Raw genomic sequence first — 17,862 nt, 5'->3', positions numbered from 1 at the left:
GAAATTACTCCTGGCAGGTTCAGGGGGTCCTATGGGATGCAGAATATCGAACCCAGACAGGATGCATGCGAGGCAAACGGCCTACTCCACTGTGCTATCGCTCCAGCCCCTGTCCTTGTTTTCTAGCTAAAACTTGCTGCCTTTCTCCAGTGTTAAAAATCTCCTCTTTGGGGCCCGGAGAGATAGCACAGCGGCATTTGCCTTGCAAGCAGCCGATCCAGGACCAAAGGTGGTTGGTTCGAATCCCGGTGTCCCATATGGTCCCCCGTGCCTGCCAGGAGCTATGTCTGAGCAGACAGCCAGGAGTAACCCCTGAGCAACACCGGGTGTGGCCCCAAAGAAACAAACAAAAAAAATCCCCTCTGTTTTTGAAAAGTTTTATTTAATGTTGGTTTGGGCCCACATTGATGATGCTCAGGGGTTACTCCTGGCTCAGCACTCAGGCATTTATTGCTCCTAGCTGTGCTCAGGGAATCATATGGGATGCAGGGGAATCGACCTGGGTCAGTTATATGCAAGGGAAACACCATTCCTGCTCTACCCGTTTTCTTCCTTAGTTTTCTATTCATTCATTCATTCATTCATTCAACAACACAGTGATCAAGTACTTACCACAGAGCCTGGTGGCTGGGAATCGGCTGCACACAGACTCAAGTCTTGTTCCCATCATAGTGGGCATTGGCACCTACAGACCCTCTGGGCCAGATGCATCCACACCCAATGTTACCTGTTTCCGTGCGTTTCTGCTGTGTCCTGAGTCTGCATCTAGGTCTTGTGTGTAATCCTGACTGTGATTCCACATGGGGTGGGGGGCTCAAATTATGAGTCCAGAGTTCAAGTACAAGGGGTAGGGCACTTGCCTTGCACTTGGTCTTCAGGGTTCAATTCTCAGCATCCCTTTATGGTCCCCAAACACCGCTAGGAATGACTTCTGAGTGCAGAGCAAGGAGTAAGTAAGTCCTGAGCACTGCTGACTGTGGCAGCTTCCAGAAATATCAAATCAATGGCCTGGGGGTGAGGGCAGGAGCAATAGCATAGCAGTAGGGCTTTTGCCTTGCACATGGCTGATCCGGGATGGAACTGGGTTCGATTCCCGTTATTCCATATGGTCCCCTGAGCCTGACTGCCAGGAGCAATTTCTGAGCACAGTGCCAGGAGTAATCTGAGTGCCACCAGGTGTGACCCAAAGCCTCCCCCAAAAAATTTTTGGGACCAGAGTGGAGCAAAAACACAGCGGCTAGGGTGTTTGCTTTGCATGCCGCCGACCTGGTTCGTTCCCTGACATTCCATATGGTATCCTGAGCACTGCCAGGTGCGATTTCTGAGTGTAGAGCCAGGAGCAACCTCTGAGCACTATTGTGTTTGCCCCCATCTCCCCCCCCCCCAATCAAATCACTGGGCCAAGCTAGACCAGACCCCTTATCCCCCCCAGTCGTGACACTAGAGGTCGCTGCGGCCTCGCCGTCGCCGGCCCCGGAGCCAGGTCCTGCCCCCACCCCCGGTCCACACCCGGGTCCAGCGTGGGAAGGGGCTCCCGGGCCTCACCTCCGCGCCGGGCCCCGACCGCTGTTGGGGGAAGCGGGGGCCTCAAAATAGCCAGCGAGCGCAGGCGAGATTGCTATTCGTGGCCAGGGCGCACAGGGCTACCGCCGCCTGCCTGGTGGGGACCGGGATTAACCCGGCGGTGGGTGGCTCATTCACAAACCCCTGCACCCCATCGCATCCTGAGCCTGCCCCAGTGCACCCCCGGCCCTGGACGCGCGCGGGGCGTCGCCATGGGGACAAAGGCGGGGTCCCCTTCCCTTGGATCCCGCACCGCCCCCCTCCGCCCTCCCCGCGGGGCCGGGCCGGGCCGACGCCGGGTCCTCCCCCGACCCAGGCTAATGACCGGGCGGGCGGAGGTAATGAGCGTCTGTGCCCAGGACGGGCGTGGTCGGGATGAAAGGTGCAGAGATGGGGGCGAGGGGCAGGGGCGGGGGATGGCGGAAGAGACCCTGGGGCCGAGTAATTATTCGGCCCGGCCCGTGGGACTGGGGGAGGCGGGGAAGGGTCTGGGCCGTGCACCGCACCTGGAACCTGGCACCGCACCGACGGGGCGGCAGGGAAGAGAGACCAAGCCTGTAGCCTGCCCGCTTGGCCCAGATCCGCGGGGCGCAGAGCCAGCCAGGGAGGTGGGGGGCAGCGGAGGGAGACGGCATCTGTGTGTGCGCGTTGCTAGGTGTGGTGCACATGTGTGCCCGTGGGCAGGGCACTCGTGGGTACAGAGCCGGAGCAACGAGGCCTCCTGGGGACTCCTGGTTTGTGTGGACAGGAAGGTGGGACTGCACTGCGTTTGTGTGCGCAAAGGGAACGCACAGGGATGGCTCTGTGCGTACAGAATTTTTTGGGGGGTGGCCCTGACAGCCACGCACGCGCCCGCCCGCAGAGGCGCCGAGCAGAGAGCAGAGCTGTGCTGAGGGGATGGGGGCAGACAGGGACAGGGCTGGGCGTGCAGAACTCGGTGGGCCCAAACTCCGCAAGCACTTGTCCCCACGTTGCTGGCGTGACTCATGCCTCTGGGGTAGGCACCCCAGCTTTGTCAGGGGTGGCCAGGGGGCCCTCCCGCCGAGGGCTGCAGAGGGACAGACAGAAGCAGGAGGAGGGGCTAAATGCATCCTCCTCCTTACAAAGTGGGGGTTCTTCTGAGTGTCCTGGGAGGCCACCCCTGTGGCTGTCTCCTTTCAACACTGGATACTCAGCTGTGGGTGGCACCAGAGGAGCCAGATGGAAGGGGGGCTTTGCTTCCGTTTCCCTGCTGCTCCTACGAAGGGGTCCCCATAGTGCAAGACTGGAGGGGGGATGGAACAGTCTTAGCAGAACTCAGGGTGACTCACAGCCCAGAAATGTGGAGGCTGTCACTCCAGCTCCTGCCAGGCCCTAGCAGGGACTTTGGGGGTGACCACAATCTGCTCCCCCCACAACACTGCAGGCACATACCAAGCGGGGCTATGAATGTGGGCCCTCCCTCTACCCGATGGGTAGAGAGAAAAACCTTGGGGCCCGGAGCCCACTTGAACTAGTCAGGGCCATGCTGCCCCTAGGACTGCCCCCTAGTATGCAGAGACCCAGCCCAAGGAGGATTCCTTCCGAGGGAAACTGAGGCAGGGCCGGGTAGGATATGCAAAGAGGAAGATCCAGAGCACGCACTGGAGCCTGGACAAGTCTGACCCCCTTGTGGGACCCTGTTTTTGGCCTGGGGGAGATGAGGACCACTATGCAGGGACACTGTCAGCACCCTACCTCCTCACCCACAGAAAGATCCCTAAGCCAGGGGAGGTAGGCCTGGGATTGGGGTCATCTCCAGGGGTCATGCGGTTAGCACAGATGAAGTCCCCTCCCCTGCTTGGAGTAGGCATACCACTCACTGCAATTACCCAGACCAGGTGCACGCCCCCGCACGCGCCTTGCCCCCACTGCACCCCAACAGTTGGTCATACACGCCCCATGGTGGCTGCCCACAGGGGTCCAGAGCGCTGGCCGCCCTCCCACGAGGCAGCTGGCAGGTAGGCGGGCGCCGGAGGCCCCAGCACCGCGCGGTGGGCGTGGCCTGGGTGCTCCTGAGGTCGGTCGGGGGGGCCCCAGAACCCCGCTTCTTTGTTCCCCTTTTATTTCCCTTGGTGCAGCGGGGCTGAGTGCGTCCTGCTGACACCCAGACATGGGAAAGAGGGGATGCATATATATATATATATATATATATACCCGCCCCCACAGTCCTCCAGGGGTGCTCAAAGTTGACTCCTGGCTGACTCGGTGGGGCACCCTGTGGGGGTGCCCGGGATCAAACCCGGGTAGGCCTCATGAAAGGCTCACAGCTCTGGCCTGTCTCCCGCTGTCTTCCAGGGACGTGTGGGCCCAGTGTGAGAAAGGGGCGACCTTCTTGGGAAGGTCCCACAGTGGGTTGAGAAGCGTGGGCCGGGTGTCAGGAACTGGGGTCGCTGCGTATTCAGGGTGCTGGGGTGGAAAGTGTCCGGGAAGAACCGACGGCTGGGTCTGGGTCGGAGGGTGGAGGGTCCCCCGGGGGTCGTCAGGGCTCCACGAATTCACCCCCGCCCCGTGTGTGGGCAAGGTCTGGGGTGTGGACCAGGCGGCTGTAACCAGCTGTCTCAGGCCCCCGGGCGGCCGCCTCCGCCCACATTCCAAAGAGGTTAGGGGGTGCCCACCCTGGGCCCCCGCCTGCACCGCGACCTCTGACCTCAGCCCGAGACTGAGGTCTCCTGGCAGGGCACCCCACTCCGCAGCAGCTGGTCCCGGGGAGGGGCAGCGAGGCGGAGGCGGCGGCTGGAATGTCTGCGGGAGAGGGGAGGGGGCTACCCCGAATGGGGACGGAAGTGGGGGGGCCGCCGGGGAGACCGAGCTGGCCGAAAATAGGGAGACCCAGCCAGACCCAGGAGGAGCAGAAGAGAGGAAAGCGAGGAGCGAACCCCAGACCGGGAACCAGAAACCGAGTCGGGAGCTAGACAGAGGGCGGAGGGGCGGGCGCAGGAAGGAGGCGCCCAAATCCGGGCCGCCCGCATGGACCCTCTCCACCCTCGCCCTGGAGGGGGGGCTGCTGCTCACCTGTCCCGGGGGACACCTGAGGCCCCGCGTCCTCTGCCCTCCCGGGCGGGCCGCGTGGGTGGGGCCGGAGTCCAGACTCCAGGGCTGGGCCCGGGGCCAAAGCCGGCCCGGGTGACTCCCGACTCACTTCGGCCGGGCGGGCGCGGGGAGAGGCGGCTAGGCCAGGTGGGGGCGGAGGTGCCCAGGGCAGCAGCCGGGCGCGCGGTGGGGGGGCGGGGTGCCGCAGCTCGCTCCCAGGTCCCCAGATGGCGCCTCCCGGCTGTCCGGACCACGCAGGGCCCCAATTACCCATTTGGCCACCCACCCCAACCCTACACACCGCCCGGCTGGTAACCCCAGTGACCCAACACGGCTCGGCTCGCAGCTGCCATCGCAGCGCCAGCTCTGCCCACCTGAGACAGACGGACAGACACCTGGGCTCGGGCTCCCAAGAAGCCAGCTTTGGGGTGCAACGGGCAAACGCCACCCCCCTCTGCAGGCAGTGGGAACTGCCTCTGCTCCCCCAAGCCGTAGGCGGGGAGGGGCTTTCAGACGAACCTCTCTCCAGCTTTTGCTCCCCCTTTTCCTGCAACCCCCGCTTTTAACTCTCCAGAATCTGAGCAACCTTCTGACTTGTGCTAATTCCGTGCTCTCTCCCCCAAGCCGGCGTCCCATGCTGCAGACCCCCCCCCCCAAGATCCTCAGGGTGCTTGCCTTGGCCTCTGCCCGTCACCTTTTCTTTCTCTCCCAGTTTGACGCTCACTGGTCTCCCCGCCCGGCCCCCACGCCTTTCATTTCATGTCTTGCACCTGCAGCGCGCCCCCCACTTGGCAAACTCCCGTGCCTGGGCCTTCCTAGGCCCAAGCCCCGTGTGCTCCCCTCGACCGGGAGGGAGCAGCTGTGCCTGCCTGGACGTGGCAGGACGGGGTGCACGTGAGAAAGAAAGCCAGGACTAAGGGGGGGTCCACGTGCAGCGCCCCCGAGTACGCCCCCTCTTCCGTCCGGGCGCAGCCACCGCCGTCAGACCCTCGGCGCGTCTCCCGCCCCCAAAGCTGGCGGACGTGCGGCCAGAAGGAGGGGGCCGCTCGCCCCCGCGCCGCGCTTGCGCACTGCGTCGGGCTGCCGCCGTCGCCACAGGCCCGCCTCTCGCGGGGCAACGCCGCGCCGCTATGGGTGCGTGTCCAAGAGTGACGTCGCCAACCGCCAATGAGGCTTCGCCGCGGTGGGCGGGGCCGGGCCTGGAGACACGCGGACGGGGGCGGGCGGGGCGACCTCCCCGCGGTGACGTCAGGCCCGAGTTGCGGCGCGTTGCCCTGGAAACCGCGTTTCCATCCCTGCGGGTTTCCGGAGGCCGCCCCCTCCCATTCAACTTTTTCTCAATGGGGGAGGGGCGGTGCGGGACAGACCCCGCCCACTCAGAGGCCCGCCACACTTGCGAACTTGTAGCCTCAGTTTCCCCTCTCCGATCTTTCCCCCACATCTCCATGCGGCCTAGTCACCGGCGCAGGCCTAGTAGTAGGACCTGGGAATAATGGGGGGCAGGGAAAGGGCCAGCAACTTACTGGGCAGCCCTTGACCCCAGGACTCCTGTTTGCGTGCTGAGCAGCGCCCCAGGCATGAGCTCTGAGGCCCCCGGGCACTGCCCGCCTCACCCCCACCCACCCACCCCACCCCCCGCGCTCCGCATGCAGCAGCCGGCACCAGGCCCTGGTGATTCAGCCGGTACCTGTGACTAGGTCCTTCCCCGTCCCCCACCCAGCCCCGAGGCGCTCGACCGGGTCACGCAGTAGCACTGAGCAGGGCTTGGACCTGGGTTCGACCCACACCTCCCGCCCCGCGGGCACCTCTGCGCTCTGGACAGTGAGGGCTGCAGGGATCAACCTGTCCTGGGCCGCCCACATTCCTGCCGTGGGTGCCGATGATTTGGGGGTGACTGGAGCAAGGAGTGAGATGGCCCACTGGACACTCCCCAGGGCTTGTCATCTGCCTGATCCCTCTTGAGATTCCTCAAGGTTGGCTCCTAGGGGTGAGGCGAGCTGAGTGAGGCTTGGGCTATCTCTCAAGGGAGGCTGTTAATGGAACTCCTTCCAGTCCTCCAGGGTGCTGAGCCCAGGGATGGCTCTGTGGGCCTCAGTTTTCTCATCCATGAAGTGGGAGTATAATTAGTCCTAAATCCCAGGCGTGGGTACTTGTTATGTCAGGAAATAGGTGTGCAATGACAGGATATTGCGTTAGCCTCTCTGCCTGGCCCCAAAGATGTAAGTGGGAGTCCAGGGCTGGCCCTTCCTTGCCTCGGTCCTGGAGAGCTCAGGCTGATGTGGAGGGGTGGTTGGGAAGGGGAGAGAGACGCAAAGGGATGGAATTTCGAAGCAGCTAAGGGGAAGCATATAGCTCAAGGCACTTTGCAAGCTGGAATCCCAGGTTTACATCATCTGCACTTTAGGGTATCTGGGAGTAGCTCCTGGACACTGCTGGGCCAGTGCAGAGCTGGGAGTAGGCCCCGAGCACTGTTGAACAAGCAAGCAGAGCAGGGAGTAGCTCCTGAGCACTGCCGGGCATGGCCCCAAACCCAACAAAGGGCTGACCCAAGGTTGACCCTTATCAGCCATGGCCAGTCCAGCAAGCCCTGGACAGGCTGAGGGAGGGGGCCTCCAGGGTGCAAGAGGTGGAGGGTTTTTAGAACTCAGGTGACTTACCCAAGGGGTGCTGGGCGGGTTCCCAGCAGTCTAGGGGACCGGGAACTGAGGGCCTGGGCGGAACCGGCTGACTTAACAGCACTTCCGGCCTAGGTATCGGGAAGTGACCGCCTGGCTCACCACCACCCCCAGGAAGGCTTCCTGCCCACTGCACCCCAAGCTAGCATTGGGAGAGACCTGAAGAAACCAGTCCCAGTAACAAGCCTGGAGGATGTGGGGCCCCTAACCAGCACCTTGACTTGGCCACTCTTGGGGACCCCCTTGGCACTCCCCCCAGGAGGCACATTCACTCCTGTTTCAGCTTGTTTATTACTTGAAATCATGGGGTGTTTGTTTTGCTTTTTCCAAGTTGAAGCTTTTTCATACAGTAAACTAGCTACCTGCGGGGGGGGGGGCACCCACCACCCAACCCCATGGGGCTAGAATGCTCTCTGGGTGAGGATGGTGATAGTAATAGGATAGGATTGGGGGGGGGGGGTCCCTGGTGAGAGCTGGGCTGAAATCCTGGAGGTGGGGGAGCCTCCACCCTCATACCTGTGGAGGCCCAATTACTATTTAAAAAAAAAAACGTTTCAAAACAAAAGCCAAAAAAATATATATAAAAATAAGATAAACAAAAAACCAGAACACACATTTAAATAAGTATTCAAGACAGTTCTTCAAAAACAAACAGGCCTTTTTCTCCTTTTTTGTTTTTTTTTTTCTTAATTTTTTTGGAAAACAAAAAAATAAAACAAAAAAAAATTCCTTGACCCCCCCCAAACCCTCTGACCTTCCCTCCCTGCCCACCCTCCTCCCCAAAAAAATTTTTGTACAGAGCTACAGTTAACACGTTTCACATCTGAAACCATTAACACATAAATGGGGTGGGGTAGGGGCCTGGGGTACACCTACCGGGATGGGGTGTGGGTCAGGGAAGGAAGGGGGCAGGCAGGGTACGCCGCGAAGGAGAATGAGACAGGAGGGGAGACAGGGAGGGTCAGGACGAGACTTGACAGGTGTGGAGGGCAGGACCCCAACATCTCCATTATCAGTAAAAAAAAAAGTGAATGAAAAACACTACCCTATGGAATGGCCCCGTGGGAGTGGGGGAGGCAGGGATCTAGTTCCAGACCACCCCCACCTTGGGGGGGGGGCTGGGCTCGGGTGGGGAAGGTCAATTAGACCAGCAGCGATGTCCCCCCCAGGGGATTAATGCTACACAGCTAGCCCCTGCTGGGGGAATTCACAGCTCAGCACCCCCCTCCCCAGTCCGGCTACCAGAGGGTCCCCCCAAACATGAGTCCACTCCCAGCTCCCTCTGGCCGGGAAGGGATGAGGAGCTGAGGTGGGGGAGTCCTCTCTTGACCCCCCCATGCCACACAGCCATGCCTCTCCTGACTTTTCAAGGGTTCCCAACCAACTATTGGCTCAGTCAGAAATGAAGTCTATAAATACCCCAAGCTCAGAAAAAAAAGGGGGTGGGGGTGGGTGGTGGCGGAAATCACACAGTGCGTGGTGGCCCATGGTGGGTGGTGGCAGCGGGGAGGGCCTGTACCCTCCCCTAAAACCCCCACCTGAACCCCAAGGCGGGCCTGGATAGGCCTCTCCCCTGAATCGGCTTGGTTGTTCCAGGAGGAAAAAAAAATTGGGTGTTGGTGGGGAGCAAAGAAAGACAAAAAGTGGGGAGCAGTGGCGAGGGCATGGGGGGCAAATGGGACAGACTGGAGAGGGCACCCCAGCTGCGCCCTTCTCTCCGCAGTCCCCCTCATCTGTAAAGTGCATAATGAGGATTTTCATTTGACTTAGAGGGTGGGAAGTGGGGGTGCAGGGGGGAACGACAAGGCTGTGTCTCCAGCTCACTTCCACCTGGGAAAGTCTGCTACATTATCGGGAGCTGGGGAAGTTGGGGGGACAGTGGCTCGAAGGAGGGTGTGAGGGGCTGGACAGACAGAAAGGGGTGAGGGGTGAGAAATGGGGTGTCTGTGGAGGGGCCAGGAAGAAAGGGGCCACTGAGCTGAGGAAGGAGGCAGGGGTGAACTTGAGAGAAATAGAGTCCAGAGAAAAATCATGGTGAGAATTGAAATTAAAAAAACAAAACAACCCCCTCAGGACCCCACTGGCGGCTGGCCAGGAAGGGGAGTCCCCTTCCCTCCGCCCTGGGTCAAGGCAGGGGGCTGCGGTTCATTCCTAGGCCACCACGAATTCAGACTTGATGTCGGGGTTCACTTCTGGCTTCCACACCGAGTCCTCGAAGTCGAGGCCCAGGCTGGCTGCTTCGGTGGGGCTGGCACCGGCACCGCTGGTGCTGCTGTCACTGCGCCCCGCTTTGCGGCTGGGGGGCCAGTGGTAGGGGCCGCGGGCATCCCGCCGGGCCTTCCTGCGCAGGCGCTTCTGCTGGAGCAGCAACTGCAGTCGCTCCACTTTGCAGCGTGTGGCTCGGTTTTCTGTCTGCCGTAGCCGGTCCCCTGCGAAGGAGATAGCAGACGTGAACTCCAGGATACACCCCACCGTGAGTGAGAGCCAGGGGGCTACTACCCCCACCCTGCAGTGCACCCAGTGTCAGGATATGCCAAGCCTGCAAGCTGCCTCTATCGCCGGCCTACGAGTCAACCCCTTTTCTTTCCTTTTAGAGTTTCTAGGTTTCACCTGGCAGTGACCGACTAGGGTGTACCCCGAGCTCTGTACTGAGCGCTCAGTCCTGGTGGACTCAGGATGCTAGAATCGAACCCGGGCTGACTTGTGCATGTAATGCAAGTGCCATGCCTGCTGTCCTATCATTTTGAACCCAACTATTATTTTTTGTGGGTAGATGGTTTGGGTCCTGTGGGGTGATTTCCAGTTGTTTCGCACATGTGTGTTCAGCTCTCAGAGGTGTCAGAATCTGGGGATCCCTGGTTTTTGCCTCAGTCTGAGTTGGCTTGTAGAGCCAGGAAGAGCTGAGAGGCCATCTATGTGCCCAGAGAAGTGAGCAGACTTTACTTTCCCTTTGGTGACCAGGACACGTTTGGGGTGCCCCCCTCTGCTAGTCTACTTGCCTTCTAATTCACATAGGGATAAGGAGGCTATTGGGGAAGGGGGTGGGTGAGGACTATAAACCCCCCTTGCCCCGAATTGGGTCTGACTGGGTGGTTTTCAGCCACTTCCCAGAGCCATCTGCAGAAGGTGGCAGTTGGGGGCAGCGGGAGGAAGTGGGGACGAACCCCCCTCCCGGGAAGCACAAGGACACTTTGTGCCCCCCAAACACATGCTCCCTTCTTTCCTGGCTCTTGCAGAGCAGGGCGTGCGGCAGCTGGCAGACCCCCCCCACTCTTATGGGGGCCCTTCCCCCCAAGGGGGGTCAGTCAGTCAGCTGCTCTGAACAGCAGAGCGAACAAGACTGTGTGCACACCAGAGGGGGGCGCCCTAGACATGGCGGCCACTCACCGGGGGGCTTGCACATGCGGACTTGGCTCAGTGAGGCCGGGGTGGCGGCCAGCTTCTCGCAGGAGGTAGATTTGGGGGTGAGGTCCGGGGTGGGCGAGGCAGGCGCACACTGCGCGTGGCAGCGGAGCTGGGTCAGGGAGGGGGGCATGCCCTGGTAATGCCGAGTGGCACTCAGTAGGTCATTGAGGATTTGCAGGATGGTACCGATGTCCCGCCGGGGCCGCCCACTGCTGTCCTGGCAGTTGGGGTGCAGAGTGCCTGGGTAAAAGAGGGGATGGTGGTGAATGCAGAGTCCAAGATGGGGGGGCACGGGGTGCCAAGGCAAAGGAGGGTTGGGGGCCCCCCTTACCGGAGAATGTTCCTGAGAAGACCCCTGGGGCGTGGTTGACGAAGCTTTCAATGACTGCACCAGGTTTACGGGAGCGGGGGGCCGCGCTACTCCCCGGGGTGACGGTGGGACCAATACCGGAGCTGGCGGGAGGCGAACACTCCATCTGCTGAATTAGAGGAGACAGATGAGCTGGGGGTGACTCCAGAAGGCCAAGGGACAGACAGACCACACTGGGGGAACAGAGAAAGACATCCCCAACTCAGCCTAAGACTCACCTCGGGGCAGGTGGTCGGGGCTGAGTGGGATCGGAAGGTACCAGCTGTGACAGGCGAGGGGGACGCAGAGGTGGGACTGGTGGGCACCGGGGGGACGCGGGCGGCGCTGGCCACAGGCCGGCAGGAGGACACGGGGGTGGCCGTCACGCCAGGGTCCCCGCGGGCGGCGGCCGCAGCAGCAGCAGCCAGGACATGGCGGTGTTGCAGGGGGGCGTGCTGGGCCGCCAGCTGGAGCTGCACAAACATCATGTGGTCCCCCACGCGCAGGGCCAGGGTCAGCGGCGAGCGGCCTGACAGGAAGTCACTGACCTGTGGGGGGGGACAAACCTGTCAGCCCCAGGGGGGTCTCGGCCCCCTCTGATGCCCCCAGCCCAGCACGCCCCACTTCCCCCCGTGCTGTGTGACCTGGGGCCTCTCGCCGCCCCTCTCTGGGCTCTGGGCTCCCTGACGGCGCCACGGACGCTTAAATAAAAGGAATCGGTATTTCCGGAAGCCGCCTCCGCCAGCCCAGCCCGGCCTGGGCGCTGCTGGGGGCTGTTGGGGGGGACAGAGGCGGGTCAGATGGGGGGGAGTATGGGGTCAGGAGAGGGGGCCCTGGCCTAAACAAAACGGGGCTTAGGCAAGGAAGGGAGCCAGAGGTGGCAGGGACTAGTCTCCAACAGCCAGCCCTCACTGCACACCATTCCCTAGGCACCTTTTGGGGACACCCCCCCATCGTGTGTGACCCCAGAAGAAACTGGAGCAAGGTGCCCTCCCCAGCAACACCACACAGGGGCAGGCAGGAGTGAAATTCCTGCAGAAATTCTTCACCCTAACCATTGCTTTTTCAAGATAAATATTTATCTGTCCTGGGCGGGGAAAGACACTGTTGGGGAGCCGGCAGGGCTGGAGCAAGAGGGCTCCGAGGGGCTCCCCAGGGCTCATCTGCACTGCCCCAGGGACCTCAGTAGCTCAGAGGCTGGGCATCCCTACCCCGCCCTCCCATCTGGCTGGCCCTGGTGGGTTGGGGTGTGTGTGTGTGCGTGTGGGGGTGCCTCTGACCCCCGCCTGCCCTGGGGCCTCCCCTCTGGGGCCAGGCCAGCAGAACACTCGCTGGAGGCCAGGATGGGGGGCGGAGGTTTCTGAGAAATGACACAGGGCAGGCTGACTCAGACCTCCTCCCAGCGCTGCCAGCCAGCTGAAGCTGCTCTGCTTTTGGGGGGCCGTGGGGAAGGGGGGTAGGGTGCAAAGGAGGTGGGTAGGGCACAGCCCCCGGCTCCGGCCAGCCTGCCCATCCGCCCCACTAGCCCCTGAAAGAAAAGGGCCTGTCGCAGCGGCTTCCCCCGGAGCAGCTGGGGTGTCCCCCCTCCTCCCCCCTTTGCAACTTCCTGCCTGGGGAGAGAAAGCGGACGGGCGGGCATGACTCGGTGCCAGGCGGGGAAGCAGTCTCCGGGAGCCCAGTCACCCCCCCACCTCCCTGCTCCTGACGCAGGCAACCCAGGGGAGGATGTGAACCAAGCCGGCCCAGGGCACAGGGTGGGGGCCCCCCTGCCGACCGCAGCAGCACCCCTCCGCCCCAACAGAGCTGGCTTCTGGGTTCCCGTGGGCCCCAGGAAGTCACATGCAGAACAGCCCCCCCAGACACGCCCCCCCAGCCCGATGCCAGACCACCCAGCTCTGGGCACCCCCTCCGCGCGGCTGTGGGACAGGATGATACACGCCACAGGGAGAGAAAGGGGGTGCGGGCCAGGGCCAGAGGAGGTGGCAAAGCTGCCAAGCAGGTTTCCTGGGGCGGGCGGCCAGCCTGCCCCCCTCGAGCTCAAGAGGAGCAGACTGCTCTGGGCGGTGCGTGACACCCTCTCGGGGGCTGAGCCCCAGAAAGCCAGGAAAAGAATAGAAGGGGGGAAAAAAGGGTGTGTGTGTGGGGAGAAGGGAATCGACAACCAGGGCACAAGAAAAACTGCAACAAATTCGGGAACTGGGGTCTGGGCCAGGCTGGTGGCGTGCCCCCCCTTTCCCTTTCCCGGCGGGTTACTAAATATTTTCCTAACATCCTGTCTGGGCCCAGCCGGCCCCAGGGCTGGGCACCCCTGCCCCGCCCCGCTTGGGGGCAGAGAACAAAGGCCAGAGGAGGGGCGACTCCCCACCCGGCACAATGGGGTCACGGAAGGCGGAAGGAGAAGCAGCAGCAGCGGGCTGGGTTCGGCCCCTCCCTCCAGCACCCCCCCACTCCCCATCCCACCGGCAGAGATTTTAAAAGGCCGATTTGGGGGGAACCACAATGGCCAGGGAGAGGGAGGAGGGGTGGTGGCCGGGCAGCTGCTGGGAGGGAGGGGGCCCGGGGATGCCCACCCCCCACCCCGCAGGGCACACGGGCACGGGGTCCAAGGTCAGCCCTGAGCGGGCAGGCGGTGAGAGCCGCCGAGGGCCCCCCCAGCCCGAGGCCCCCACGGGAGCAGACTGTGAAGGTCAGGTGGTGCGCCGGAGGAGGAGGAAGAGGAAGCGGGTGGCTGGGCCAAGCTGGCACGGAGGCGGGGCGCGTGTCCCCTCCCCTCCCCTCCCCTCCCCTCCCCATGGGCCTCCTGGGAACACAAACAACCCCCCCTGCGCCGGCTCGGCTCCCCAAGAGTCGAGGGGGCCCCCCCAGACTTACCTGGGTCTCGGTGAGACTTTCCAGCGCCTGCATCACCGACTGCTCCGGCCTGGAGGCCTGAGACTGCGAAGACAAGGGGCGCCCTGAGTGCGCGAGCTGCGGGCAGGGGGCTGGGGGGCGCGCAGGGACGCGGGGTGGCCCCCACCCGGGAGAACCGGCCCCCCATTTACCATGAGGCCCGCCTCCACGGTGGGCACGAGTGTCAGCTTGCTCCCATCCCCCACGCCGAACTCCTGCAGCGTCCCCGAGCTCAGCCGGCTGGGGGGAGGAAGGAAGAGGTGAGGCCGCCCGGGCGAGGCGAAACGGGGCGCGGCGGGGACGCGGAAGCGGAGAGAGAGAGGCCGCGGGGACACTCAAGGACTTCCCACCCCCACCCCTTTCCTGGCCCTTCCAGGCTTGGGAAAAGGCCCGGACGGGGGGTGGGGGGGAAGGAAATGGAAATAGAGGGGGCCGACTGCTCGGGGGTGCCCAGCGGGTGGCCCCCTCGGAAGTGCCACCTCTGGGGGGCCATCCCCTCCTACCCCATCCCCCTGGGGGGGCGCGCTCGGAGAGGCGCGGGACCCCCACGGTGGCTCCTCTCTGCCACCCTCCCCCGCCGGCCCCCAGCGGGTCCCGGCTGGCCTTTGTGGGCGCCCCGAGTCCCGACTGAGACTCCTCCAGGGCCCGGCTTCCCCGGCCGGCCGGGCAGGGCACCCCCACGCTCCCTCCCCTCCCTCCCTCCCCCCTCCCCTCCCCTGCAGGCGCAGGCCGGGCGCCGCAGACAAAGGAGACCCTCCCCCGCGCCCCTCCCCCCGGCCCCTCCGCTGGGGACGGACACTGCGGGTCCCCCGAGAGGGGCGGGGGGGCCCGGCCTGGAGGCGCTTTAAATGCCGGGGGGAGGGGAGCGCTCGAGCGGGTGGCGAGAACAAAGGGGGGCCGAGGCGCGCGGGCGCGGGGTGCCCAGGCTGGATGGGGGAGACGCTCGGCCAGACGCCGCCGAGGCGAGGCGAGGCGAGGCGGGCAGATGCGGAAGCCGGCGGGGAAGGAGGAGGCGGCCGCCGCCGCGCCCCCACACCCCCGCAGCCCGGACCCCCGGGAGTGCGGGCGGCCCGGCCCCGGGGCGCCCTGGCGGCCGGACGCCTTTGTGCGCAGACCCCGGGCGGGGGAGGGGGCCGAGCGCGCCCCCGCCCCCCGTCTGGCCGCCCCCTTTCTTCCTTCCTTCCTTCCTTCCTTCCTCCCTGCCGTCCTCTCTCGCTTCCTTCCCCGAGCGAGCGAGCGAACGACGCCGCGCTCGCGGCTCTTTGTTCCCGCCCGGGCCCGGGCCGAGGGGGCGTCGGGGCGCGGGGGGCGCGCGCTACCTACGTGTCTTTGTGCAGCAGGGCCAGGCGCTCCTTGGGCACTTTGAGGCGCTGGGACAGCCGCTTGCGCAGCCCCTCCACCGTCTCGTCGGGGGGCACCGACAGCTCGTAGCGGGTGCCCGTCGTGCTGTGGATGGCCAGGCTGATGGGCGCCCCTTCCACCGCCGGCCCCAGTTCGCAGGGGGGCGCGCCGCCAACGCCGCCGCCGGGGGCCCCGCGCTGCCGGCAGCTCCGGGCGCCGCCGGGCTGCGGCTCCATCCCCGGGCCCGCGCGCTCTGGGGTGCTTTGCTGGGGTCCAAACGGCGGGGCTCCCCGAAAACGCGGTCCTCGGGAGGCGTTGGGGGGGACCCTAGCCGGGTGCGACACGGAGTTGCGGGGGCTCCTCGGCGGGAGGCGGAAGGTCCCGAGAGTGAGTGGAAAGGCGGATCAGGAATCCAGAATCCGAGGGGCGCTCCGAGGTCGCTTCGGGGGATCGGGGGCCCCTTCCGGGGGTGCGGGGTCAAGCGGCGAGGCGCGGGGGAGGGTCCGACTCGGAGCCTGCTCGTCAGCCCGCCCGCCCGTCCGTCGGTCTGTCCGCCGCTCGGGCCGCGCGCGCTTCCCCGGCGCGTCCCCTCCCTTAGCAACAGCCGCCGCCGCCGCCGCCGCCGCTCGGAGGATCTGGGGGTGAAAGTAACAAGAAAAAAAAGTTATAATGTATCAACGTTCCGAGGGGGCGGGGCCTCCGCCCCCTCCCATTCACTACTTACTCCGCCGGCTCCGCGCCGGCCAATGAGCGCGCGCCCACGGCCCCGTCGGCCAAGGGCGCCGGCCAATGGCGGCCCTCGCGGCGCCGCCCCACGTGGCAGCGCGGGCCCACCCTCGGCCCCACCCTCCGGCGCCGCAGCCAATGAGAAGCCGGCGAGGGCGGGGCTCGCGTCGCGAGGGTCCACCCACGCGCCCCCTCCCGCGCCGGCGGCCATTCATAAGGCCCGCCGCCCGCCTGCCCGCCCGCAACAAAGGCCCGGGACCCTAGGGGCGCGGGTCTCAAGGCCCGGGACCTTCCCGCAAGCCCCCGGGGCAGGAAGCGCGGGTCGTGGCCTCTCTCTGCCCCGCCGCTGGTTGATCCGGAAAATGCAACCCCTGGGTCCGAACGGTGCGGCCCTAAAGGGACACCCGCCCCGGTGGATCCAGTCCCGCACACTCCCACCCACCACCCACCCACTCCCGGGTCCCAGGGCACCACCCCGAGGGTCGAGGGCGCCCAGGGCGGGCGTGCGGGCGATCGGGCGGGTGGGGTTCGCCCGCGGTGACGTGGCCAGTGCCGGGACGGCTCCTCCCGAGCCGGTGCCACCTTCGGGTCCCACCCCCGTGCGGCGCGGGGCCCGGCCCGTTGTCCGAGTCGCGCCCGCCCGCCCGAGCCGTGACGTGACGCGGCGTCCCCCGGCCGCCCGCTCGCTCGCTCGCTCGCTCGCTCGCTCGGGGCTGCGGTGAGTCAGCAGCGCGGCGCGCCCTCTGCCGGCCCCGCCCGGGACGGCCGCCCCGATCGCGGGGACAGGATGGGGGCGCCGAGGCGATCCCGGGCGCTTACGGGGTGCAGGGCCAGCCGCGCCGGGCCGCAGTTGTTCCGGGGAGCCCCGAGTTCCCATAGACCCGGAGCCTGGGGCCGCACAACCCGGTGGGGGACTCAAGGTCACTGGCGGGGAGAGGGGGTGCCGGGGGGCGGGGCGGAGCTGGCAGCCCCGGGCCCCTCCCTCCCGTCTTCTCCCCTCCCGGGTCCCGGGGGTCTCCTCTACCACCCTGGCGACTCCTGACCCCCAAGTCTGTGCGGAAGGAACAAAGGCCAGAAGGCAGACAGCCTGGAGAAGAGTTGGGGCTGGGGGGATCCCCCCATGGGCGGCCGCGGTCCCGCCCCCCGACTCACCGGGCGCATCCAGTGCGAGGTCGCCACGAGTCCGCTTGTGTCCCGCGCGGGTGCGAGGCGATGGCGCGGTGGCGGGGCTGGTCTGGGCCGAACGGGCGGCCCCCGCGCCTTTATCCGCGGCTTCCCTCCCTCCCTCCGGGTGGAGTTAGGGCGGGCGGGGGGCCGGGCGGGCGGGCGCTGACGCAGGCCGGCCCCCGCCCCTGCATGCCGGCCGGGACTCTGGAGCGCCACGGGGCCCGGCCACCCCCAAAGCCGCGCCCCGCCGCTGTCGTCGTGGGGGACTGGTGTCTGTCCCTCCTGGAAGACCGCAGAGCCAGGAGTGTCAGCCTGGACAGACTTGTCCGGAGAGGCTGGGGTTTTCGGGGTGCACAGCTCAGCTCCCTCCTTGCCGCACCCCCTGTCCTGCTGTGTCCCCCCCCCTCGTTCTAGTTTTAGGACTCCCCCCCCCCCGCCGAGCGGATGATGGGGGAAGGGCGGGAATGGGGCCTGAGTCAGCCGGTGCCCGTGGTCCAGGAAAACAGGGCAGGGTCACCTGCCAGGCCCGGGGGTGCCCCAGCCAAGCCAGCTGCCAGGGCCGCCTTGGTGGTGAGCTCAGCTCAGAGGTTCAGGGAACCGGGCCAGGCTTTGAAAATTCAGATCTCTCAGCCTCAGTTTCTCTGGAGGTGGAGGCCCCCAGGCCCTGCCTCCTCCCCAGTGTCAACACCCCATCTC

At 65.1% G+C, this 17,862-nt stretch overlaps 2 protein-coding genes across 6 annotated transcripts in view; one reads left to right on the top strand and one right to left on the bottom strand.

Annotated features, from left to right (window-relative positions):
• POLR2E (RNA polymerase II, I and III subunit E) overlaps positions 1 to 17,862 on the top strand; it is a 140,318-nt gene that overhangs the window by 17,652 nt on the left and 104,804 nt on the right. The gene's annotated exons all lie outside the window — the stretch shown is intronic.
• Positions 8,197 to 17,191, bottom strand: MIDN (midnolin). 3 transcript variants are annotated; one of them, XM_049787931.1, is made up of 9 exons: positions 17,148 to 17,191; positions 15,256 to 15,898; positions 14,085 to 14,172; positions 13,915 to 13,977; positions 11,688 to 11,816; positions 11,283 to 11,591; positions 11,026 to 11,173; positions 10,677 to 10,934; positions 8,197 to 9,718 (listed from the first exon to the last, which is right to left on the bottom strand). In XM_049787931.1, the coding sequence occupies exons 2-9, from the start codon at positions 15,507 to 15,509 to the stop codon at positions 9,441 to 9,443; spliced, it is 1,527 nt and encodes a 508-aa protein (XP_049643888.1). In that variant the 5' UTR covers positions 15,510 to 15,898; positions 17,148 to 17,191; the 3' UTR covers positions 8,197 to 9,440. The 3 variants fall into 3 exon arrangements, with proteins under 3 accessions (XP_049643888.1, XP_049643887.1, XP_049643886.1); XM_049787930.1 differs by lacking the exon at positions 11,688 to 11,816 and having other exon boundaries at positions 11,026 to 11,170; positions 17,148 to 17,189; XM_049787929.1 differs by lacking the exon at positions 11,688 to 11,816 and having other exon boundaries at positions 17,148 to 17,187.

Source organism: Suncus etruscus, chromosome 15, assembly GCF_024139225.1.
Source record: "Suncus etruscus isolate mSunEtr1 chromosome 15, mSunEtr1.pri.cur, whole genome shotgun sequence".
NCBI classification, from domain to species: Eukaryota; Metazoa; Chordata; class Mammalia; order Eulipotyphla; family Soricidae; genus Suncus; species Suncus etruscus.
Note: the sequence above shows the minus strand (reverse complement) of the source record. Positions and strands in the feature narration are given on the sequence as shown.

Coding starts and splice junctions, on each gene's coding strand:
- MIDN (XM_049787931.1), bottom strand. CDS start 15,509: ATGGAGCCGCAGCCCGGCGGCGCCCGGAGCTGCCGGCAGCGCGGGGCC. Junction 11,592..11,687: donor GGGGCGGCGAGAGGCCCCAG/GTCACACAGCAC, acceptor CCCCCCCCACAG/GTCAGTGACTTCCTGTCAGG. Junction 10,935..11,025: donor CTTCTCAGGAACATTCTCCG/GTAAGGGGGGCC, acceptor TCTTTTACCCAG/GCACTCTGCACCCCAACTGC.